The sequence below is a fragment of the Martes martes genome (genome assembly GCF_963455335.1).
Source record: "Martes martes genome assembly, chromosome: 4".
NCBI classification, from domain to species: domain Eukaryota; kingdom Metazoa; phylum Chordata; class Mammalia; order Carnivora; family Mustelidae; genus Martes; species Martes martes.
The window spans coordinates 164,385,609-164,411,671 of record NC_137891.1 but is presented as its reverse complement, the minus strand read 5'-3'; the positions used below and the strand labels follow the sequence as shown (position 1 = coordinate 164,411,671).

General features: G+C 45.1%; 1 protein-coding gene across 2 annotated transcripts in view; it reads left to right on the top strand.

Annotated features, from left to right (window-relative positions):
* Nucleotides 1-3,236: 3,236 nt before the first annotated feature.
* LOC308341345 (protein argonaute-1) overlaps nt 3,237-26,063 on the top strand; it is a gene marked incomplete at its 5' end in the record, with an annotated part of 33,332 nt that continues 10,505 nt past the window's right edge. Inside the window, 12 exons of one of the 2 annotated variants that reach the window (XM_080801242.1) lie at nt 3,237-3,261; nt 8,255-8,438; nt 11,612-11,732; nt 12,163-12,344; nt 12,741-12,877; nt 13,101-13,235; nt 13,386-13,473; nt 14,130-14,277; nt 18,105-18,224; nt 18,593-18,715; nt 18,855-18,988; nt 22,717-22,901. In XM_080801242.1, coding sequence (XP_080657368.1) covers nt 3,237-3,261; nt 8,255-8,438; nt 11,612-11,732; nt 12,163-12,344; nt 12,741-12,877; nt 13,101-13,235; nt 13,386-13,473; nt 14,130-14,277; nt 18,105-18,224; nt 18,593-18,715; nt 18,855-18,988; nt 22,717-22,901 — 1,582 coding nt within the window. Of the gene's footprint in view, nt 3,262-8,254; nt 8,439-11,611; nt 11,733-12,162; nt 12,345-12,740; nt 12,878-13,100; nt 13,236-13,385; nt 13,474-14,129; nt 14,278-18,104; nt 18,225-18,592; nt 18,716-18,854; nt 18,989-22,716; nt 22,902-26,063 lie in introns of those variants that run through there. The other variant, XM_080801243.1, reaches the window with a different exon arrangement.

The following is a 26,063-nucleotide window of genomic DNA, read 5'->3' as shown; positions in this document are numbered from 1 at the left end:
AACTGTACCTCTTTACCTAGCCTAGAGTGAAATCCTGGGTGATGGAGATGGTCTGCCAGGGCCAAGCTTGACTCCATTAGCCACTTTGGAGATGAATCAGAATAGTGACTAATGCCTTTTCTCAAAGTTAAGTGTGAGACTTGGAATTTACAATGGGGATTCCAACTTTTCTAATGGGATGCTTGGTTATGCTGAGGCAGAGGTCCTGCTGTTTCTGAGGATGTTTTGATGCCATCTCTTTGATTCAGATCAATCCATATTTACTGATCATTGTAGGCACAGCTTGTGCCAGGCACTAAAGGGGGCAGAGATGCATCTGATTCAGTCCGTTTCCTTCAGGAACTTAGAATATTGTGCAAGAGACAGATAATGATTACAACAGTGACTAATACTTCGTCTACATTCTTCTAGGTACTGTTCTAAGGTCTTTGTGTATATTAACAGCAGACCAATGAAGTAGGCTATTTCTATCTATTAAAATGGGGGAGGAGGAAATTGAGATACAGAGAAAGTAAGTAATTTGCCCTGGGGCCCCTGGGTGGCTCAGTGGATTAAGCACCCCCTTTGGCTCAGGTCATGATCTTGGGATCTGGGATAGAGCCCCGCTCTCTCCTCAGTGGGGAGCCTGCTTCCCCCCTCTCTGCCTACTTGTGATTTCTTTCTCTGTCAAATAAATAAAATCTTAAAATAATTTGCCCCATGTTACACAGCTAGTAAATGGCAGCACCAGGATTAAAGCCAAAACAGGCTCGCTCTGGAGTCTTTTTCTTTCCTTTTCTTTCCTTTTCTTTTCTTTTCTCTTCTTTCTCTCTCTCTTTCTTTCTTTTTTTAAAGATTTTATTTATTTATTTGACAGAGAGAGACACAGCAAGAGAGGGAACACAAGCAGGGGGAGTGAGAGAGGGAGAAGCAGGCTTCTTGCTGAGCAGAGAGCCCAATGCAGGGCTTGATCCCCGAAAGGTAGACGCTTAATGACTGAGTCACCTAGGGCCCCCTCGAGTCTTTGTTCTTAACTTTATGCTGTAGAGCATTAGTTCTCAAAGTGTGGTCCCTAGATCAGCAGCATCAGCCTCATCTAGCAACTTATTAGAAATGCACCCTGAAGGAAAAAAAAAAAAAAAGAAATGAACATTCTTGGGTTCTACCCAAGACCTATTGAATCACAAGCTCTGGAGGTGGGGCTCAGCAATCTGTTTCAACAAGCTCTCCAGGGGCGCCTGGGTGGCTCAGTGGGTTAAAGCCTCTGCCTTTGGCTCAGGTCATGATCCTGGGGTCCTGGGATTGAGCCCCTCATGGTGCTTTCTGCTCATTGGGGAGCCTGCCTCTCTGCCTACTTGTGATCTCTGTCAAATAAATAAATAAAATCTTTAAAAAAAAAAGTATTAACAAGCTCTCCAGGTGATTTTGATGCTTGCTATTTGAGAACCTCTGCTAGATAGAAGCAAAGTACACTATGTTAAGTGTCAGAAATTAATATCCTTATGGGTAGGGACTTGGTATGATCTTTTTCTTAAGTTCCTAGTCCTCTGCCACAGCATCTAGTGTAAAGTAGGCATCAAAAAATACATGTGGTTGAACACACATGAATATATGGGAAAGTGATGTTTGAGCTGGGTCTCTTACCACCTCTCATCTGCAGCAAACTGTATGAGAGAAATGTTCCCAGAAATTGTGAGACTAGCAAGGAAGTGGCTGTGTTACTTTTGGCAAGGTGTGCACCAGCACCAAGGATCTGCACTAACACAAGGAGCCTGCAGAATGGTGGGGGGGGGGGGTCATGTGGGAGCAAGTCAAGGGGTAAACATGTCAGGACTTGGTGAAGTGCTGAATGGGGGCAAGAAGCAAGGGAGAGAATCTGTCATTTCTGGAAATTGTATCCATTTGCAGAGAAAGGCATAGAACAAGCACATTTGTGGGGGAAAGATAAAGAGTTTGATTTTGGACTCCAAATTTGAAGTACTAGAGATCCAGGTGGAGCTGTCCAGCATACACTTGGAAATATGAGTTTAAGACGTGGCTGGAGATAGAGATTTGGAGGGATGGTTGAGCCATAAAAATGGATGAGATCTTCGAGGAAGAAGTAGAAGGTGGAATAAGAGAGCTGGATTTAAAACCACAGTGAACACTGTTCCTTACTGGGGCAAAAAAGCAACACGGGACCCTTGAAGAAGACTGAAAAAGATTAGGCAATAGGAGAGTTTAGAAAATTCTGAAGCCAAGTAAGACTCAAAAAGGAAAGAGAGGTCAGTGCCAAATGCTGCGGAGAAATAAGAATAGAAATTATCCTTTGAATTTTGAGACAAAAAGTATTGTAAGTGACGTGGTGAGGACAGAAGCAGATTGACCGCATTCACTGGATGAAAAAGTGTAGGCAGGTGCTTCCCAGATCCCGCAGATAGAACTCTGTAGTCGCACTTAAGTTGAGACTGTGACATCTTACAGGGTAGGCAGGGTCTCTTTCGTGTGTGGTCCCAGCGCCCAGCACTCGGCCTGGAAGAGAGGGTGGCGTCAGTGAGTTCAGTGACTAGGGACGGAGAAAGGCTTCGCGGAGGCAGGCGCTTTGCAGCCGAAGCTTGAAGGATGAGGGTGATTGGGAGGAGAGGTGGGAGGCAGGGCCCCTGGGTGATGGGGCGCTCTGAGTGTGTGTGGGGGGGCCTGGGAATGAGGTGGGGTTCTTGAAATATGCGTTTGGCTGTGCAAAGGGGGAAGGCTATATGTAGGTTTGGAGGGACTTGTTTGGGGAAAAGACACACCGCCGGAGGCTGCTGCCGGGGGTGAGGGGGGGCGGTGGGGGCAGACCCCCTCCCCCCACCGCCCCACCCCACTTACGCTGCTGCGCGGTTCCGCGGCGCCTTTACCGGAGCCCTCCTGCCGGGCTGCATGGCGACGGGTGACCGCCAGGGGCCGCTGCCTCAGGTCCCCGGTGCTCCCGCCCCTCTCCATTGGCCTTTGTTGCCGTCGGAGCGCCCCGCTTGACTCGTTCCCGTCCGCCCCCTGGGCCTGGCGGTCGCGCCTGCGCACTGGCAGCTGGCCGGGCGCTCGCAGGGGGAGCTGCTGCAGGCTCCGCGGCGGCGGCGGCAACGGAGGCTGCGGGGGCAGCGGCGCGAGCGGCCGGGCTTGGGGGGGGGTGCCGAGCCCGGCCCGGAAGCCCGTGCAGCTAGAGTGCGGGGTACCTAGGCCCCTCACTCTGGACTCCACAGTCTCCGGGCCGCCTGACCTCCGCACGGGTATATGGGATGGAAGCGGGACCCTCGGGAGCAGGTAAGGGCCCCCGGGAGTGGGGGACGGTGTGTGCTCCAAGGACCGGGGGACTCCCGCGTGAAGAACAGGATTTCCGAATGAGGAGAGGCTTCCTGAGTGAGGAGAGGGGCTCTTATGGGATGGGGGGCCCAGTTTGAAGGGGGGCTATATGCAGTTCCGGGGGAAACCTTGTGAAGGAAGCCCTAAGACGGGGGCTGTTTATCAAAGGAGGCTGTATGCACTCCTGGAGATGGGAAGTAATCTGGGAGAAGGGCCTGAACGCACGTAAGGACTCCCGGAGATCCCGGGAGGCCTAGGGAGAGGCCCGGCAGGTGGCAGGGGGCGGGCTCCAGGTGTCCAGGAGAGGAGGGGGTCGACACAGATGGGCCCAGTGCTGCTGCATGCCGGGGGGCGGGGGCTGGGCTGGGCTAGTGTCTCTTGGGAGAAGGCGCCAGAGCTGGGCTGTGAGCTCCGCCCCAGCCGGGCCTGACGCGGGGGCGAGGGTCAGGGGGCGGTGGGTGGGGATCCAGTCCCGGGATTCCCCCCCGTGAGTCTGGGGAGCTGGAGCGGAGGCGCCGGAGCATGCGCGGAGGTGGCAGCTGGAAGGGGCAGCCCGAAGTGGTGGGGGCGTGGCTGCCCGAATCCCCCCACCCTCCCCCATCCCGCCGGATTTGTCTTGGGAAAAGGAGCCCGCTGATGGGGCGCGTTCTCTCAAACGTTAAGTTGGCAGAGTGCAAATAGAAATGGTCCCCTTCCCCATCTTTGGGGCTCTTACACTTGATCCTGGAAACCCTCAGTCAAAATTTGCCAAGAACGGGTTGAGAGAAACTGCCAAAGTGCCCCTGGGATGAGGAAAGACTGGAACCAAGGCAATGTCCTCCCCCTGAAGAGAGAACTTAGAAAGGGTGTTGGTTACTGAAGGAGCAAGGCCAGGACCAGGTTTACCTGGAAGGGGTTGTCTGCCTGGTTTCCTCGTTTCTGGTCCAATACTTTGTAGAGATGGGACCTTTTAATCCAAAGATGATGATTTTTCCATTGAAATGTCTCCTCAGGTGACGGCCTACTCTCTTTCTATTCTTTAATATTTTTTGTGGCTTCTATCCCCCCCCCTGGATATCTTTTCTTTCTCTTCTCTTTGTTCCCCAGAAACTGTCAGGGCCATGTTATTAGACCCAAGGTTGCCAAGTTAGCCTTTTGTCACAAATAAGTTGTTTAGGGGAGGGGGAGTTTATAGCTTTCACCCTGGTGAGTTCCAGGTGATAGCCTTAACTTCTAATTCACAGGCAATCAAGGTGAAAGGAGATGAGAACAGAGAGACTGGGGTAGGGCTACCTCAAGACCAGAGTCTCCAGGATGGGCTGTGGAATGGTGGCACCTCCTGTGTCCTAGATCTCTTACCCTTTGATTGGAGGAGCATTCTGAACCTGGGAATCCTTTAGGTCTTGTCCCACTACCTCCTTCCATTTGCTCTAGGGGTGGAAATAGGATTTCTATTGAGGACAAGAATTTCATTTCATTTGGGACATGAATTTCATTGCTGGTGGAAGAATCATTATTTTTTTATGCCTGATCTTATGCCCACATCCCCCCAAGGAGATAGCTCCTACCAGTTTACTCAGCTCATCCATTTATTGATCTATAAGTACTTAGTGACTAATTTCCCCCAAACAAAAATGACCTCGTAAAGGCCATGTAGGTCTTCATGAAGAATGCGGGGAGCACCTGACTTCAGAAAACCGTTTCTCCTTCCCTTAGGATTCTTTCTCCATTCTAGGAATTCTCCTGGTTTTCTGCGCTGGAGACTATTTGAGCAACCTGTGTACTAGATAGAGTAGTAGTAGGTTACAGAGGTCCAGATGGATTGCTGGGAGCTGGCACCCATACTACACTGCTAATGATTTCATTTTGATGAATTCCTAGTAGGCTCTGGAGTGATGAAGAAATTTACTTTTTTTTCTTACTACAAGATATAATCTTCTAGGGAAGGGACTAGAGCCTGGTATCTGGAGTCAGCTGTAGCCTAGTGGGACCAACTTTACCTCATCAGAAGGGGTAGTTGGAATTCAGTCTGGAAGCTGTGAATGGAGGGACCCCATAACTGCCTCCTTCCTAGGCCAAGACTATTTTCTTGGAAGTTGGAGGACACAGTACACAAAACTAAAGGTACTGGTGCTCACTTCACTGGGCTGTGTCCTGATGTGCTTTCTGTGCTCAGGTGTGTTCTAAGCACATATACTGCATTGGGAGCTTCAGGAGGGTAGAGGTAATATCTAATTTATCTGTGGAAACAGTGAGTGTCTAGGCCCTGACACAAAGTACACATTTAGTAAATGAAGTGAATCACATTCCATTGTGAACATAAATGGTTAAGCACATGTATGGATATTTAGTAGTTTGTATATACTCATGTGTGGATAAATTTTTTTTAGGAGAGGTTGGCTTCTTAGTCTTTGCTTACTGGACAGCTAACGCAGCCTTGAGTTTGTGTTTCGAATAGGCAGTCTGGCTCTCAAGGAGGTATGTGGGCCTCAAAACTGCAGGGAAGGAATCCCTGAGCCAGGCCTTTCAGCTTGGTTACTTTTCCTTCTCAGGGCTGGTTGGGGATGGGGGAGGGGGAGTGTCCTTTTCATGGCCCCTCCCTCCTTGCTTTTGTCTGCAAGGAAGGGCCCCGCCCCTTTCCCCCCAAGGCCCAAGCTTTGTCCTCTGTGCAGGGGCCCTCATCTGCATCACAAAGTGGCCGTCTGTCCCTGTCTGGGTTTGAAGGGAAGTGTCTCCCTTTCTCAGACTAAAAACTGGGGGCAGGGTGGGGTAAGAGTGTGGGGGGGGGGTGGGGGGTGGGGGGGGAACCTCTGTATAGCTCTAAGGCTTGCAGGGGGATGGGATGGGAGAGAGGTTCTTCCTTTTGCCTTCCCTAGTTTGGGGATGAAGGGGAAGAGGGGGTTCTTCTCCTGTTTTCCCAAAGCCTCCTTGGAGTGGAGGGTGCCTAAGGCTGAATTTGATGTGTAGTCCTATGTCTGGGGAAGAGAAGCCTTTGAGATTAGAGTGTCCCATCCCCCATCATTTCCACCCAGCCCCTAGCTCTAGGGGATGTCTTTTTTCCCAAGAATCCAAATGATTATTCAGCCTGGAAGACTATGGAGGTGAATGGAATGTAAAAACTTGGGGAAGGGAAGGGTATTTCTTATATCCACCAGGATGTTTATTTTGTGCAGGGTGTATAATTTTTTTTTAGCAGTTTGCAGGTGTTTGAATGATGTGTATGCATGTGTGTTCTTTGTGATATATCTGTGGATCTGTTTGTTTATTCATTTAATATCTGTATGTTGGACACCTCCTATATGCTAGGAGGCAAGATACAGTCCCTGCTCTTGAAGAACTCACCATCTAGGGCGGTGAGGGGTATGTATATAAAGGTAAACTATCTAGGTCTAAGTGTGTGTTTGGTTGTGTATGACAGGAATGTGTCTTACTGTGTGTTTGCATATATCTATTGCTTATGTGTAATTTTTGTCCAGCTCTTTTTGGGGTAGGCACCCAGGTGCTAGTAGTTAGGCTTTCACTTCCCTATGTAGCTTGGTCCTTGATGGCCCTTTACCCCCCAGGCTGAGCCTCCCTTTCTGTCTGCATTTCCCTGTCTGCAGAGTGGGGCTGGGCTTGACAGGTGGTTAGAAGGAGACACAGCAGCTTAGCTGTGGGAAGCTTGCCCCTCCCGTGAATGGTTCTGACCTCTTCCTGACCCCCCAGCTGAGGATATGCCCATCCCCCCTGCCTGGCAGACTGTGAAAGCAGAGCTGTGGTGATGGGATGTTCTGGGCTGGTTTATCCCTCTCTCCCACCTGGGCTGGTCCTCTAGTGGCAATGACGATAATAGCTATGGACAAAGGCTTCTCTTAGGCAGTGTCCCTTTTTCCTCCCTTTCCCCTCAAGCTAGAAAATAAAACTAGGGGCAGCAATCTAGCTGGTGGCAAGAGCGGAGAAAGTAGTGGAAGCTGGCCCTGCCCTAGCCCTTTCCCAGGGGCCTGCTCTATCTTGAAACTGATCCCTTCTGTTACTGTCTGGGCTCTCTGTATGGCAGGAGCTGTGCCTGTGCAAAGCACCTTATTCTCCTCCTCAGAGCCAGTATCTCATTCTTCTCCAGCATGTTAATGGCTGCCTCTCCTTCCCAAGTCCTGTACACTAGCCTATTCTTGGCCCAGTCTCCTGTGTTCTGCCTGTCTTCATTCCTTAGCTTTTTCTTCTTTTGAACTTTTTCTTCTTTGTCTCCCCAGTTGCAGCCTTGCTTCTTGCTCAGGCTCCCAACTCTAACCTATATGGTTCCCAGGCCTTAACTCCAGCCTTCCCTCTTTCCTAGATCAAGCCTCTTTCTGCTGTGATTTCCAGTTGTGGCCTTTTTGTCAGCTTCCTGTTTCAGCCTCTCTCCTTTCTTTTGTCTCCAAACTGTATTTTTTTTAGCCTTTTCAACTTTTATGTCTCTCCAGCCTCAGCCATTCAGTTGCCTTAATCCGTTCTAAAACATTGTCTCCCTCACATTCCTCTAGCCTGACCTTCTTTGGATCTTCCTCCTGCTTACATTGCAGAGGAGCATTACGATGTTGCTGTTTCATGTTCAGGATGGTGATAAGTGAAGTGAGCATCTGGCTGGCAGAGAAGAGAAGCATTCTTGGTCTGTTAGATACCTGGTGGAGGCAGGTGTCTTAATCTAGTACAAGAAAGAAAGTTTTATTATTGGGAGCCAGATTTAGCTCCTTTGCTTAACATGTGATAGAAACATATTAAGTATTCACTTGATGAATTGAAGAGAGACAAGAAGGATAATTTTCCTAACTGGAGAGAGGTTTGAAAAAAATGAACGTGGGTTGTCTGAGTCTGTGGAACCCCTCAGTTGGGTTGGGTAGGCAGGAAAGAGGCTTCCCTTATACTCTGCCATTCGGTTCTGGGAGGCCTTGTGCCTTCTCTGATCAGAATGATAAGGAGATTGCTAGACTCTACCCTCACCAGCTTCTTTATCTTGTAGCTGCGGGCGCCTACCTGCCCCCCCTGCAGCAGGTGTTCCAGGCACCTCGCCGACCTGGCATTGGCACTGTGGGGAAACCAATCAAGCTCCTGGCCAATTACTTTGAGGTGGACATCCCTAAGATTGACGTCTACCACTACGAGGTGGATATCAAGCCGGATAAGTGTCCTCGCAGAGTCAACCGGTAAGTGACGCACATAAGCTGCCAAATCCAGGGGTCTTTACTGCCCTGAGTCTCAGAATCTTCAGAGACTATCCAGAAAACTGGTAGAGGGTGATATCACCAGATTCAAAGAAGTTTTTGAGGAGGAGATTCCAGGTACGGTAAACACTGAAAAATATCATTGAATTTGGCTATTAAGAGATATTGGTGCCTTTTGCAAAGCAATTTCTGCAGAGTAGTTGGGATAGTAATCTAACTACAGTGAGTTGATGAATATGTAGAAGGTAATGTGGTAAGGACGGTGAGGGCAAATAGCCTTTATTAAATAGCTTGACAGTGAAGCATGGGGAGAGAGAGACACTATGTTGGTTAGAGAGGATTTATAGGAGTCAAGTACAGTGCATTGTGCATTGCAGTATTTGTTAAAATGAATGAATGAATTGAAAGTTTTTAAGAAGGAGACCTAGATAAACAGGAGAAGAAGCTAGTTAAAGGTACCGGGCAGGAGGGAGAGGAATGAGTTCCTACTCATTGCTAAGGCAGGAAGACATTACAGGACACATAGTTGGAGGAATTAGCCTTGGAAAGAGCAATACTTCTTTTCTTTCTTTCTTCTTTTTTTTTTTTTTTAAAATTTTATTTTTAAGTAATCTCTCTACCCAGCATGGAGCTCAGACTTATAACCCTGAGAACAAGAGTCTGATGCTCTTCCAACTAAGCCATCTGGGTGCCCCGAAGCGATATTTCTTTTCAGAATTAATTTATTTCATTATTACTTGAAAACTACATATGCACAATGTAAAAATAAATAAAATATTACAAAAAGAGCAGCAGTGAAAAATGTCTCCTGTTACCCTGGTCCTTAGTCCCCTAGTCTTTTTCCCTAGAGGCATTCATTGTTACCATTCTTGAGTATGTTTCCATATATTTTTGTTTGCATATGCAAGCATATGTGTATATAAAACATTTTTTAAAATGCACAAAATAGGGGTGCTGGGGTGGCTCCATTGGTTAAGTATCTGCCTTTGGCTCAGGTCATGTTCCCAGGGTCCTGGGATGGAGCCCCACATTGGGCTCCCTGCTCAGTGGGGAGCCTGCTTCTCTGGCTCCCTCTGCCACTCCCCCTGCTTGTGTTCTCGCATTCTAAATAAATAAATAAAATCTTAAAAAAACACACAAAATACAGAATCCAGTAAGCCTTGTTCTGTACCTTGCTTTTTTCCACTGAACAGTATATATCAGATCATGTATATCTGCCTTAGTCTTTTGCATAGCTCTATAGATATTCCATTGAATGGATGTATTATAACTTATTTAATAAATCTATGGAGGAACACTTAGCTTTAACCTAAACTTTTGCTACAAAAGTGAAACTGTTGAATATTATCAAATGTAGATACATTTTTGCACTCAAATATGAGTGTATCCGTAGGATAAATTCCTAGGTGTGGAATTGCTGGCATAATACATTGAAAAATTTGGAGATACTACCAGTTGTTATTTTTTTTTTTTTTTAAGGTAAGTTGTACCAATTTATACTCCCATTATCAGAGTATTAGTGCCTCTTCCTTCTGTACCAGTCCAGTGTATTGGATTTTTTGACCTTTAGAATTCTGACATGTAGAAAATTATACCTTGACCAATTTTATTTATTTACTTATTTTTAAAGATTTTATTTATTTATTTGACAGAGATCACAAGTAGGCAGAGAGGCAGGTGGGCAGGGGGGAAGCAGGCTCCCCGCAGAGCAGAGAGCCCGATGCAGGGCTCGATCCCAGGACCCTGAGATCATGACCTGAGCCAAAGGCAGAGGCTTTAACCCACTGAGCCACCCAGGCGTCCCTTTATTTATTTTTTAAAATAAGTTCTTTTGCCCAGCTTGGGACTTGAACTTACAGCTTTGAGATCAAGAGTTGCAGCTCTACCAACTGAGCCAGCCAGGTGCCTCAATCTTGGTTTAATTTTAAATTGAGTTTCTGTATTGAGTGAAGTTGAACAGATTTTCACATATTTAAAAATTACATATGGAAGGGACATTTCAAGTGTGAGAGGAAAAGAAAAGAGGGCTGCATACATAAATATGTTTATTCATATGTCTGGGAACTTGAAGGTGGCCTTGCCTATCTTGTGCTCTTTTTAGAGTCATTAGAGTTGATTTTTTTTTTTAAGATTTTTAAAATTTATATATTTGACAGACAGAGATCACAAGTAGGCAGAGAGAGAGGAGGAAGCAGGCTCCCTGCTGAGCAGAGAGCCCGATGCAGGACTCGATCCCAGAACCCTGAGATCATGACCTGAGCCGAAGGCAGAAGCTTAACCCACTGAGTCACCCAGGTGCCCCTAGAGTTGATTTTTGATTGGAGGTAGAAATGGGTTCTGGGGTTAGAGGGTAGAGGAGAAAGTTTGACAAAGTCTGTGAGGGGTGGAACTGATCAGGGACGTGGAAAAGATTGCTTGGTAGCACTAAAGCCTAATTAGGATTGAAACCATGTATTTATTGTTATTTACAAAGTACAGTTTGAGGTTTTTTTAATCCAATAGTATTCAAGAACTTTGGTTTAGAAAGTAAAGAGGTCAGAAAGTTGGGTGGAATGGTTTCTGAAGGATAAATGGACACTCTGGGATCTTAGGGGCAGAGGACATGAAGTAAAATCAAGAAAGAGATGATAATGGGGTGGTGGGACTTAGGGCTTCAGAGAGATCGAAGAGACAGGGTTCTTCCACGGTTTATTCCTATTTCAATTCACACCTTTTCCTCATCTACCTTTTTTTATGTCTCAGTTTGGGGAGTGGAGCAGCCTGGATTCTGTTCCTGATTTCTAGATAGACCCTGGGAATGAGCCCTTTTCTTCTCTGCCCCAGCCCCCTCACCCCCCTTTGGCACCAGAAGGCACATGTACCTTCTCTTTCAGATTCTTTAGAGCCTTGGTGATCTGAGAACCATAAGCATCACTTGATAGCTTATTAAGACTGTAGAATTTCAGACTTTGCTCTAGACCTGAATTAGAATCTGCATTTTAATAAAATCTCCAGGTGATTCATATGAAAGTTAACATTTGAGAAGCACTACCACAGAGTAGATGAGATTAGAGTAACTGCTAGGAGGGGGTGGACATTACCTGAACATCGAATTGCTTCCAAGAGCTTGAAGTAGTAGTCTCTCAGCTTCCATAGGCTACTCCTATCCCCTACAGGGAGGTGGTGGAATACATGGTCCAGCATTTCAAGCCTCAGATCTTTGGTGATCGCAAGCCCGTGTATGATGGAAAGAAGAACATTTACACTGTCACAGCACTGCCTATTGGCAATGAACGGGTAAGTTGGGAGTCAGGCTAGATGTGTCAGGGATCTGGAGTGGTACGCAACTCATGTAAGTCTATTTGGAGTCTGGCAGTTCAGAAATATCTTTCATCTTTTATGATGAGAAAGTGTGTTTTAGGGTGAGGGATGGGTAGATGCTGATGTTTTTTTAGCCAGTGTATGTCTGTCCTTGTCCCAAACAGACTGAGATTAGACTTAAAATAGACCTAAAGGACTTCCTGCTAAGTTGAGAGGGATAGAAGTACTAAGCTAAGGTGGCTAGAGACTAAATGTCTGGATTTCCTCTGAAATCTTCATTGTTAGCCCTGTCAGTTTAAGGAGCAAGTGCTTGGGAAATCTGTGTGGTGGGGGAAGCTGGGGCAGGGCAAGGAATGTTGGACTGTGTGGAAAGCACTGGCAATCCTTCACCTCCTTTCTTCTGAAGGTTGACTTTGAGGTGACAATCCCTGGGGAAGGGAAGGATCGAATCTTCAAGGTCTCCATCAAGTGGCTAGCTATTGTTAGCTGGCGCATGCTGCACGAGGCCCTTGTCAGTGGGCAGATCCCTGTTCCCTTGGAGTCTGTGCAAGCCCTGGATGTGGCCATGAGGCACCTGGCATCCATGAGGTACTGGGTTTAGTTTGTAACTGGGCAACTAGTGGTGGCATAATTGCTATGTGGGGAGGTGGGGAATAAGCATTTACTAAGGTCCCACAATATGCATTTCAAATAAAACATTCATTGAAGCCCTACCATATGCCAAACAGTATGCATATACATTTAGGTGGTTTAAAGCCTTGGCCCTGGCCCTTATAGATATCTTTGGACCTCCACCCCATCTGTCCCTGCAGGACAGAGAAAAGATAGACTTGTACAAGGTCAGTCATACAACTAGTCAAGGATCAGAGCTGGAATTAAAGCCCTGGTGTCCTGCCTTCCAGGCCAGGGCTCCTCCGTGCCCAGGATGCCTCACAGGGTGGGGGCCTGTGCCCGAGGGACCAGTTCTCTGCCTGTCCCTGCCAGGTACACCCCCGTGGGCCGCTCCTTCTTCTCACCGCCTGAGGGCTACTACCACCCGCTGGGGGGTGGGCGCGAGGTCTGGTTCGGCTTTCACCAGTCTGTGCGCCCTGCCATGTGGAAGATGATGCTCAACATTGATGGTGAGTGGGGAGAGCTATGGAGCCAGGGGCACCCTGAGTCCAGTGACCACACTCCCAGCCTCATCCCTCCCAGCTCTGCAACCAACTCCTAGTCTAATCCCTACAGCCCTGGGACCCCTCCCCCATCCCAATACCCTATAAGGAAGAGGGTGTAAAAAGCAGTGCCTCCATTTATTCTGAAAGTCCAAACCTGAGCTGAGCTATATCCACCCTGTCCCCACAGTCTCAGCCACTGCCTTCTACAAGGCACAGCCGGTGATTGAGTTCATGTGTGAGGTGCTGGACATCAGGAACATAGATGAGCAACCCAAGCCCCTCACAGACTCTCAGCGTGTGCGTTTCACCAAGGAGATCAAAGGTGAGGATCCAACCAGGTGGGGAAGGGAAACAGCACCACTTTGTGTTTAGTCCTAAAAGGAAATCCCCTTGGGATATATTCAGGGGAGAGGCCAAGCCTGGGCGCATGAGAAGCCTTTTCCAACTCTGACAAGCAGTGTGTGTATCCCAGGGCTAAAGGTGGAAGTGACCCACTGTGGACAGATGAAGAGGAAATACCGTGTGTGTAATGTTACCCGCCGCCCTGCCAGCCATCAGACGTGAGTTGACAGGCTGCTAAGCCATACCTTAGTGGAAGAGGGCTGATATTTCATCATAACTTCTTTCACTCTCCTCCCTCTCCCTGAACCCTAACAGCCTTGAGGATGAGCCCTGTTTTCAAAGATAAGCTGTGGGAGTTTGGCATACATCCTCCAAACTTCCCAGATCTTTGATACTCTCCTTAACATTTTTACCTTCTTCGTCTCCATCTATTTCCTTGGGCCTTTACTATAGAACAAGAGTGTTCCCCTGACTGCTGCCTCAGTTCTGTAAATGTAGGGATCTTTCACAACTTACTCTTCCTTCTGAAAAAGAAGGCAGGGCTCCTGGGCTAGACCTTGGGGAATTTGTCATTGATTCTGTCCACCTCCTTGACCTCAGACTGCTGGACTATGAGTCTCTGCTGTGTGTTGGACTTTATGGTCAGCACTAGAAATGCATATGAGTCAGATATGGTCTTGAGTATTGTGGAACTTGCCTTTCAGATCTTTTGTCTTCCCTCTCAGAGCCCTGTCTTGCCTGTTTTCCCGTGAACGGCAGTGCTCAAAGAGGCTGGATAGGGATGAAGCCAAGTCTGGGGCTTCCCGTGGTTGTAAGTCTAAAGAGGTGGGATTAAGTGCTGGGCTCTGACACTTCCTTCCCTTCCCCCAAACAGGTTTCCCTTGCAGCTAGAGAGTGGACAGACTGTGGAGTGCACCGTGGCACAGTATTTCAAGCAGAAATATAACCTTCAGCTCAAGTATCCCCACCTGCCCTGCCTGCAAGTTGGCCAGGAACAAAAGCATACCTACCTGCCCTTAGAGGTGAGGCTGCCAAGTAATGGCTGGGTTGGAGAACAAGCATTGTACTTGCACACTGATGATCAGAGGTGTGTTCTCCCATTCGTAGTCTCTCATTCTCATTTTGAAGCTTGGAAAATTGACGTTCTGAGAGGTATGAGGTCATTTTGTGAATTGTAGGCCTCATTCTTACCTGCTAATTTCTTTCGTTATTCCCCATCCTGCTATCATGTTCTTTTAGGACTGCCAGGTAAGGTGAAAGCTGTATTTATATTTAATAAATAAGTAGTTCATTCAGGACAGAGATTTCAGATATCTGAATTCATTTTAATTTTTATTTCTCTTATCCTGTCTTAATTTTTGATTTTTCTTCCTTGGAGCTGGGGATCATAAATGATCTAGAGATACAAGTATACCTTATTTTCCAGAAAACAGAGATATTTGTTAGCTACAATGTGAATCCTATTCACTGTTACCACTGTGGTGATCAATGTGTTCCTTTTGAAAAGGTTTTAGCCCCAAGATTTATCATATCTTTATGCTTTAACAAATCTTTGAAATCCTGCAGTTCAAGAATAGAAATGCTATTTAAATCATAGAATACAAATGCAGAACCATTGGGCTATATTTGATTTGGTATACACTAGCCAAAATGCGTAATGAGAAACTACTGCTGACTTCTTCATTGTTTAGTCCAGTACTACTGGACTAAAGTGTGGTCAGTAGACCAATAGCAACAGATACTACTTGGGGGACTTGTTTGAAATGTGGGACTTGTTTGAAATATAGAACAAGTGGGACTTATTTGAAATGTGGAATCTCAGGTTCCACCTAGAACTGTTGAATCAAAATCTTTTAACAAAATCCAGAGAGGATTCATATGAACATTAAAATTGGAGGAGCACTAACCTAGAATAACATCTCACTCTGTTTCCACAGCAAGAGTCAGATAGCTGGGACCAAAGCTCAAGCTTTCCATTAGCTTCTGGGATTTTAGAGCTAACCAGAGGAAATTAAGGCAGAGGGAAGATAAGATCCCAAAACCTAAGAACTCTGACTTTAGTTAATAGCTGTTGATGTGGGCACCTGGGTGGCTCAGTGGGTTAAGCCTCTGCCCTCGGCTCAGGTCATGGTCTCAGGGTCCTGGGATGGAGCCCCACATTGGGCTCTCTGTTCGGCGGGGAGTCTGCTTCCCCCTTTCTCTCTGCCTGCCTCTCTGCCTACTTGTGATCTCTCTCTCAAATAAATAAATAAAATCTTAAAAAAAAAAGCTGTTGATGCACGGAAAGTGGGACGAAAACAGTATGTTCTCTTGAGGTAAAAACAGGAGTTTTCAAAGACAATCCCAGCTAAGTCGATAGGCTTTAGTTAATATCTTCTGCAAGCTAAGATTTTTAGCAAATTAACATTACTTCTGTGTAAACATTAGTTTCCAAGGTGAATAATTTATATAATGACATATTTTTATTCTTATTATCATTTGTTTATTTAACAAATATTAATTGAGCTCCTGCTGTGTGTTATTTGCTCTTTTAGGTGCCGGGAATGTAGAGATTAACAAGACAGACAAGGTCCCTGCTGTCATAGAGCTTAATATTCTAGAAGGGGGAGATAGACAATAAATAAGATAGTTTGACATAGTTGTAAGTGGTATAAGAATAATAAAACAGATAAAGGGGACAGAAGTAAGGGAGAAGGGGTTTGGAGAGCCACTTTAGTTATTATGGTCAGGGCGGGTCTCTTTTAGGAGACATTTGAGTCCTAAATTTTGAGACAACCTTCATTAACCTGAGGTTAAGATCCTTCCAGGCAGGAAGTAAATAATAAGTACAAAGTCTCTAAAGCAGCAGGGAGCTTGGATTTTTTTAAGAGCTAGAAGGCCATAGTGGCTGGTGTGTAATATATGAGGGGATGATTTCAGAGAGAGGTGCAGGGTCCAATCATGTAAGCAGTTGTAGCCAGGTGGGATTTTTTTTTTTTAAATATCACTGTTTAGAATAACTTTATCAAGATATAATTTGTATACATAAAACTTACCCTCTTAAAATGTACAGTTCAATGGTTTTTAGTATGTTTAGAATTGTATAACCATCACTATTATCTAATTCTAAAATATTTCATCATTTCCAGAAGAAAACTCATACCCATCAGTAGTCACTTACACTTCTTCTCTGACCAGTCAGCCCTTAGTAATCACTAATCTATTTCTGTCTTTGTGCATTTGTCTGTTCTGGACATTTTATATGAATAGAATTATATAATATGTGCCCTTTTTTGACTGGCATATTCCACTTAGCATAATGTCTTTAAGGTTCATTAAATTGTATCATGTGTCAGAATTTTTTTTCCTTTTCAGTGCTAAGTAATATTTTTTTGGTACATATATGCCACATTTTTTAATCCATTCATTCATTGATGGATACATTAGGTTGCTTTCACTTTTTTAGCTATAATGAATAATGCTGCTATGAATATAGGTGTACAGATATTCTAGTCCCTGCTTTCACTTCTTTTGAGTACATACTCAGGTGTAGATTTACTGAATCATATCGTAATTATGTGTTTAACTTTGTGAGGAATCACCATACTGTTTCCACAGTGGCTGTACCATTTCATATTCTCATGAGCAATGCACAGGATTCCAATTTCTCCATATCCCTGCTTTAGTTTTTTCCCTAATGTTGATTCTATAGCTTAAATTATTTGTCAAGAGTGCCACAACTTTAAGGTGCTTTTAAGAAGGCAATCTCCTAAATTATAACAATTCTAGATTTTTATTAATTGAATCGACTAATTTGTATATTCTTTGGGATATGGAATTTAAGGGCAGGTGACCTTGTCCTGGTTTTCCTACCAATGTTCACAATAAACTTTGGAAATTTGGAGGAAAACCAGTACTTAAATAGTATTGGCCCTACGTGAACAAATTATATATTTCATTTTGTGTAACTCCTCACAACAACCTTGTAGACAGCTAGTGTTTTATCCCGTGACTGAAATTAAAGAAGCAGAGTCTCAGAGTAGTTAAGAGACCTGCCCAAGGTAATATCACCTAGAAATGGCAAAGCTGGACTTCAAACTCAAGTCCTTCCAACCTACTGGCTCTCTCTACTCTGCCAAAAGGCTTCCTGTTCACAGCATCTTGAATATAGTATATTGGGGAATGAAAGTCTTGTACTCTACTAGAAAGTCTTTTTTCTGATCTCTGCTGTGTTCTCTTGGGTCCCAAAACAGGAATGCATGGTGGGAACTCACACCAGTAGAGGACGCTGTCAGCCAATAGAGACTGATTTCTGTAGTCCAGGGGCTTAGTGATCATCTGTAGGCTGGGGCTCAAGAGTTAAGAGCCATCTCCAGTTTTCCTGGTGGATTGCAGGGGAGCAGCTGACTGCTTGTCACCATTGAAGGGCTGTCTACTACCTTTGGAATCCAGTTTGTGTGTATTGAGTTTTTTAGTATTCAGAAGAGCTCTATACTGGGTCCTTTGGTAAATAATAATTTATGCTAGAGTTTACTGAGTGTTCACTGTGTTCCAGAACTATATGCGGTCCTTTAAGTGCTTTATTTTATTTAGTCTCTGAACAACCCTATGAGATTGTTACTGTTCTCCCCAGTTAACATGAGACCTGAGCCTAGATCTGGCTCTGGATTCCAATCTGTTAATGACAAAGTGGCTATATTGCCTTTTGTATTGTACATGGATATTTTCTAACTTAACTTGTCTCTGCACAAGAGATTTTGCAGTCCCCTTCCCAGGGCTGACAGCCAAGGTCTCTTCCCTTATTGTGGGGCTCTGGGTACAGGGTGGACTGTACTCAAGCCAGAGCTACCTGTCCTTCTCGTTTCCTCAGGTCTGTAACATTGTGGCTGGGCAGCGCTGCATTAAGAAGTTGACCGACAACCAGACTTCGACCATGATAAAGGCTACAGCTAGGTCGGCCCCAGACAGACAGGAGGAGATTAGCCGCCTGGTCAGTAGGGCTGCAGAGAAATGTATGCTTGGTTGCTCAGTCATTGGGGCCCCTGGTAGCATAGATGCTTTTCTGCCTTGGCAGGATCCTCAGGAGAACACAAAGTCTGGATTTGTTGCCTGGGATTCCATAGGACTGCTCTTGTTTCTTGACCCTGTAGCTACTTGGCTTCCTATTTCTTTTTCCCTCCTGTATTACTTCCCTGTGTTATCCACTCCCACTTACTTCATTTTCCACTTTCCCCCCCTTTTTTAGGGCTATTACTTGCCAGCCCCAGCTGCTCTTCAGGGCTTTCTCCTTGGGACCCAGAGGGTGAGCAGTATTGCCAGGTTGCTGCTCTTCTGAGATCCCCTCCTTTTGTCTTGCAGATGAAGAATGCCAGCTACAACCTAGATCCCTACATCCAGGAATTTGGGATCAAAGTGAAGGATGACATGACGGAGGTGACGGGGCGAGTGCTGCCGGCGCCCATCTTGCAGTACGGCGGCCGGGTGAGCAGGGTCAGGGCCAGACAACATCTCTGGGGCATATGGGAGAGGGGAATTGGGTTTATATAGCCAGGGGCTTTTGCTCCCCTACTCACCTGGCTCTACTGAGGCTCACCTGGGCGCCCCCTCTGCCTATCCCCAGAACCGGGCCATTGCCACGCCTAATCAGGGTGTCTGGGACATGCGGGGGAAACAGTTCTACAACGGGATTGAGATCAAAGTCTGGGCCATCGCCTGCTTCGCACCCCAAAAGCAGTGTCGAGAAGAGGTGCTCAAGTAAGGAGTTTTGGGTATATGGGTGGAAGGGTGGGAAGCACCCTAGAGCTGCCTACCTTCCCCTACCCACAAAGGGCCAAGATTTGATTTGTGGTCTCTTCTTTCTGACTCTTGACCCTGCTTCTCTGTGCTTCCTGGCTCAAACTTCTGCCTATTCCTTTTCTGTCCATCTGTGGTCAGAAGTCTCCATAAGTTGTATTTGTGTCAGAGATGATGATTTTAGGACATGAATCTCTTAAAGGAGACCTGAATTATTTTATTGTTATAATTACTAACATTGGTAGTAAATAATACAGTGATGACTATAATGTTGCAGCAACACTACTTAATTTTACGTTCTCTCATTTCATCTTCACAGTGAGTAGGTGGTGGTATTTCCATTTTCAGGAGACTGAGGCTCAAAGAGTACCTTGTACAAGGTTTGCATATCAAGAAGTTGTCAGAGTTGGGATCAAATCAGATCTGAGGCTTGAGAGCTTGTATTCCTCATTAGAAACAAAAGCTCAGCTGGTTCTCTGGGCTCTCCTCTCCTATATACAGAATTTGTTCATTCAGGTCCAAGTGACCTGAATTAGATGAACATGAGTTGTAAGGGCCTCTTAGCTACCTGTGGCTGAGTGACTAGGGACAGATGATGGCAATGAAGACGATGATATAGCCAAATGATTTAAAGGAATACATTAGGGGAGTAATGGTCTTGAGTGAATGAATGAATAGTAAAGTCAGTTTTTTTTAATTGAGATATTTCAAGTACCGCAAAATTAACCCATTTAAAGTGTATAGTTCACTATTTCCTGTAGTCTTTTGATGTGGTTGCTTCTTATTTGGATCTAGAATAGGGTCAAAGGGTCAGTGCACACCTAGACTGAGGAAGAGTTGGTGGAGCTGACCACTTTGGGTGTTGACAAGGATAATAGAGCTGTGTGTCCTGGCAGGTTCAGCTGGCATTGGGGATTTCGTAAGAATTAGTTACAGTAGCACCTGATGAATGTAGGGACTCTGGCTGCCCTACCTGTCTTTCTCCCTTCTCCTCTCATAGATATATAACTACCACCATCACACTTAATAGTTTATTTTATTATTAGTTTTTAATTTGTTTTTTATTTTTTTAAAGATTTTATTTATTTATTTTGACAAAGACACAGTGAAAAAGGGAACACAAGCAGGGGGAGTGAGAGAGGGAGAACAGGCTTCCCATGGAACAAGGAGTCTGATGTGGGGCTCAATCCCAGGACCCTGGGATCATGACTGAGCCGAAGGCAGATGCTTAATGACTGACCCACCCAGGCACCCTTAATACTTTCTTTTCTTTCTTTCTTTTCTTTTTTTTTTTTTAAGATTTTATTTATTTATTTGACAGACAGAGATCACAAGTAGGCAGAGAGGCAGGCAGAGAGAGAGAGAGAGGAGGGGAAGCAGGCTTCCTGCTGAGCAGAGAGCCCGATGTGGGGCTTGATTCCAGGACCCTCAGATCATGACCCGAGCCGAAGGCAGAGGCTTTAACCCACTGAGCCACCCAGGCGCCCCAACAGTTTCTTTTAAATGAGTTCCTCTTGTCCCCCTTCCTGGGTTTTGGGGATTTTAGCGCCATTTAGATCAGGCCACTCTTAGCCTTGGCTTAGCATTAGAGAGCTGGCCCTTAGCAATTTTGGAAGGGCTCCCAGCTCTCTGCCTTTCTGTCGTCAGCTTGTTGGTAGCTCTATTCTCTGTATGCGTCTCTCATTCTCATGTTCTTTCCTTGCACAGTTCTTTTGAAAAAATCCTTTGTTTGGGGTATTTTGGGGTACAGAAACTGATAAACCTAGAATCTCAGAGTTGGGCATCTGTTTGTCAGACGTTCCCTTCTCCCAGTGATCCCCAGATGCAAAGGGTAAGAATATGACTTGTACACCTGGGTCAGTGGTGCCCAGTTTGATGTTTGGTTCTGGGCTAAAGATTAAAATCTGAGTCTTTGGGTATAGTAGTGGATGACATTGTCCAGGGAGAATGGACAGGGTGAACAGAGGCTGAATATAAGAACTCTGAGGAACTGGAAAGTAAATAGAGCAAAGTTCCTAAGTGTGAGTGAGGGAATGGGATCCAGAGCACAGGAAAAGGCATCCTTTCTGCCAAGATTGAGGGAGAAGTGAAGATGGCTGTGGGGGTAGAGAAATTGGTAATTGGGAATGGATGAGGGAGTCCTGTGGTCAACCCTTGGAATTTTTCTTTTGGCTAAAGAAGTTCTGTTACCTCCACTGTATCCCTTTTAGGAGGGGATTTCAAGATCTTCCCTATTCTAGACTTCTTTCAACATGTGACCTCCAGCAGAGAACATAATAGTTAAGTGTGATTTGGTGGTAGAGAAAAGATTGGGTATACCACTTTCTTTGAAGTAGAGACCCACTTACTAAATTTGACTTACTAAGTTTGATACCTTTATATTCTCCATATTAGTTCAGTTCCTCCCTCTAATGTAGTCCCTATCATGAACTATTTTTTTTTTAAGATTTTATTTATTTATTTGACAGAGATCACAGAGGCAGAGAGGCAGGCAGAGAGAGAAAGGGAAGCAGGCTCCCTGCTGAGCAGAGAGCCCGATACGGGGCTCGATCCCAAGACCCTGGGATCATGACCTGAGCTGAAGGCAGAGGCTTTAACCCACTGAGCCACCCAGGTGCCCCACTATCATGAACTATTATGACCTTCCATCTAATTTATATATATATATAAAATCTATATATAAGTGATTTTAAAACATTTTTTAAGATTTATTCATTTATTTTAGAGAGAGAGAGACAGCTCAGGGGTGGGTAAGTGGGGAAGTGGGAAAGGGTGAGAGAAACCCAAGCAGACTCCAAGCTGAGCATGGAGCCCAACGTGGGGCTCAGTCTCACGACCCTGAGATCATAACCCAGCCAAACCCAAGAGTCAGAGTTCAACCGCATATGTCACCAAGGCGTCGCTCAAGTGATTTTAAATTTTACATAATAGTATCATACTGTATTTATCTGTTTGCTTTTTTTTTCTAAATATGTGAAAAAATAGTAATTTTCTCACTACATAGGCTTCTGAATCTATCATATTTGTATTTATATACTATATAATGTCCCCTAAGTAATTGGTTTTATTCTCTGTTTATATGTTGCTTTTACTCTAAATGTAGGATTTTCAAGTTAAATTTTCTGCTATTCATTTCAATCTATCATCGTACGTATGTAGCTTGATTTTTTAAATCTGCATGTGTACCCTTTCTTCCAACTTTGTCTTCCTTTCCTAGGGTAAAGCCCCAGAGCCAAAGGAAAGCTTGTTTAATTATTTGCTCTTAGGCTTCAAAGAATCAGTAGGGGAGGAGGGAGCTCATTTTTACTGAGCACCTCCTGTGCTTTGATCACTGTTGGAGTTTATTTTAATATGAACAGAGGCCTGTCTCTTGGGCATTTGCATATTGCTGTGGACTTAGTGCACACGAATCAGCTACTTGAGTGGGACAAGGTGGGGACTCAGAATTCCCACAGGTCCTTTCTCTGGGCTCCCTTGGCTCTCTGCTTATACCATTGAATACTTAGCAAGTGTGATTTTTGTCCTACTCAACTATAAATTTGTTTTTTACATTGGTGGTGATCACGTCTCATTTATGTCAGAATTTCTCATTGGCTGTCCTAGTGCTAGGTACCTAAGATACTGGCATTTGTTCAGTGGTATTGAAGTGGGACTCACCGCCTCCTGTCATGACCATACTTGTGCTGCAGGAACTTCACAGACCAGCTACGGAAGATTTCCAAGGATGCAGGGATGCCCATCCAGGGCCAGCCTTGCTTCTGCAAATACGCGCAGGGGGCAGACAGCGTGGAGCCCATGTTCCGGCATCTCAAGAACACCTACTCAGGGCTGCAGCTCATTATCGTCATCCTGCCAGGGAAGACGCCAGTGTATGGTACAGTTCTCTGGGGACAGTGATAATGAAGATAGGACTTTTCTCAGGGTAGCTCTCTCGAGGCTTCTAGGGGGGACTCAGTGTGGATTCTTTGCTCTAGCCAGAGTTCTTCCTTAATATCAGCATTCCTTTTGAAGGAGAAATATTAGCCTGTATGAGCCTTTGAGTTATCCCAGGTCTTGCTTATCTACTCACACTCCATCCCAGTAACATTTACTGGGGTCCTCTGTGTGTTTGTCTTTATGCCAGGGTAAGCTGAGCCAGATACAGATACAGGTCAGTCCAGATTCCTTCCTATTCCTAGGAGTGTTGCCTATCAGGACATTGTGTAGCACACTCAAGCAGAATTTGTGGTGGTTCAGTAAGTGGTTTGTTGCCTGGGAATGACTTAGACTTTCTGAGAAGTTTTCTCTCTCTCCCACTTTTTTTTTTTTTTTAAAGATTTTATTTATTTATTTGACAGACAGGGATCACAAGTAGGCAGAGAGGCAGCCGGGGGTGGGGGAGGGGGAAGCAGGCTTCTTGCTGAGCACAGAGCCTGATGCAGGGCTCAATCCTAGGACCCTGGGACCACGACCTGAGCCAGAGGCAGAGGCTTTAACCCACTGAGCCACCCAGGCACCCCAGTAGATCTCTCCCACTTTTAAGAATAGGGATGGCTATATATACCTCTGGCTCAGTTCCTTTACTCTGTGTTCCCAGCACCTCTCCTATTTCAGAAGAAGAGGTGTCCCTTCTCTTACCTTGTTCAACCCATGTATGCTTTTGTTCCCATCTCATCCTGCCACTTTTGGGACTTCGTACCCTTTCATCCTCAAACTTGTTTAGATTTCCCCATCCAAGAATACATTACCACAGTCATGCCATCTCCTTTAGCTTTTGTCTTCCTGTTTCTTGTTTTTCTTCATCATGCTTTTTTTTTTTTAAGATTTTATTTATTTATTTGACAGACGGATCACAAGTAGGCAGAGAGGCAGGCAGAGAGAGAGAGGAGGAAGCAGGCTCCCCGATCAGCAGAGAGCCCGATGTGGGGCTCGATCCCAGGACCCTGGGATCATGACCTGAGCCGAAGGCAGAGGCTTTAACCCACTGAGCCACCCAGGCGCCCCTCTTCATCATACTTTTTGAATGAGTTCTCCACATTCTCTAGACCCACTTCCTCACCATCCACTTACTCCTTTGCCTCTTTCATCTGTCTTACCTCTAACTTTCTCCAAAACTTCCCTGCAGAGAGCCATCTGTGACCTTTCTCACTTTTCTTCGCTTGACTTTCTCCTGTCTCTCTTTAATTATTTTTGTCATTACCACATATGCCTGGTATTTTCCAGATTTCTATACCCTGCCTTTTCTATCTTTACATTCTAGTGAAATTTTCATTTATGTCAGTTGCTTACATCATCACCTTTTATTTATATATATTATAATGTATTATTAAATCTTGGTCCAACCCTTGACCTGTCTGCTGTTCCCATCTGTCCCTTTGACCTTTCTCGCTTCTATAAGCGTTTATTAATCACCTACTGTGTGTCAAACACTGTGCTAGGTTCTAAATACATTGGTGAATAAAACAGATGTAGTCTCTGCTCTTATAATTTGTTTTGGTGGACATCTCTTTAGTAGCTTGTCTTCTCTCTTTATCAGTAAGCTCTTTTCTTTATGTCTTCTGTGTTTGACATTGTAATTGCTTCTTGGTACTTTCATCCAAACTCTGGAGGCCGTCTGTCTTTTCTTTGCTTCATCTCCATCTTTTTTACTGTCTTAAGATCTATTCTCTGCTCTCCACCCACACTTCTCAACTGAATTCTAACATTTTTTCTTAAATCTTTCTTGAATAACAAAGGTTTTTCATTTACTGGATGAGACCTTTTCTGACTCTATTCCCCCCCCAAAAAACCTTCATTGGTATGAATTCACAAAATAAAAATTTTCAGGGCCATGATCTTAGTTTAACCTTTTTAGCTTTATCTTGTACTATTCCCTTTGCCACACATACTGGAAAGATCACTTGTTCTGGAATTAGATAGAAATAGATTTTAATTCTGGCTATGGCAGTGTAGTGATTTAGGCAAAGTACCTAACCTTTTTGAGCCTCATGAATTAATTATATAAAAAGGAACATCTATGGGGCGCCTGGGTGGCTCAGTCATTGGGCGTTTGCCTTCCACTTGGGTCATGATCCCAGTGTCCTGGGATCAAGCCCTGCGTCAGGCTCTCTGCTCAACAAGGAGCCTGCTTCTCCCTCTATGGCTCCCCCTGCTTGTGTTCCCTCCCTTGCTGTGTCTCTCTCTGTGTGTCAAATAAATAAATAAAATCATTAAAAAAAAAAAAAGCGACATCTAGCACAGTGCCTGGCACATAGTAGATACTCTAAATGCCTCCTTCTTTTCTTCCTTCCTTCCTTTCTTTCTTAAGACTTTATTTATTTATTCACGAGAGATGGCGACAGAGAGGCAGAGGGGAGAAGCAGGCTCCCGAGGAGCAGGGAGCCCAATATGGGACTCAGTCCCCAAACCCCAGGATCGTGACGTGAACTGAAGGCAGATGCTTAACCGACTAAGCCACCCCAGATGCCCTAAATGCTCATTTCTTGCCTGTGCTTTCTAATCTCTGGCTTTGTTTACATCATTTGCCTTTTTCTAGAGTATCTAAGTACTCTTCTTCTTACCCCCTTGTTCCCCTTAAAATTCTCTCAAGTCTCAATTTAAGTGTATTTATTTCTGGAAGCCATCTCTCATCCTACCTAAAGGATAAATCTTTCTGGATTCCTCTGGAAATTTTATCAGGCTGCTAATCAGTTACTGCCTTCCTTGATACTATTTTGAGCATGGAGTAGATCTTATTTTGCTCTGAAACCTTGTTCCCTCTGCACATCTAAACTTAAGGTAAAGCCTTCCACTGACATGATACTTGGTAATTGCTTATGGAGGGAAGTTGGTTGACCTCCACTTCATGCCTCTGGGCCTTTATTGATAGCCCTTGGATGCAAAATAAGGCTGCTTCTTAGGAGAACTGCCTTGAGTAATTATCCACATTTCTAGTTCCCTCCATTAAGGGGATAGTTCAGTATTGGCTTGCTTGGGGAGTAGTATAGTACAGCATGCTTAGGGAAGACAGTGCTTACTAAGAGAATTGTCCCCACCCTGGGCTCAGTAATGCTATATT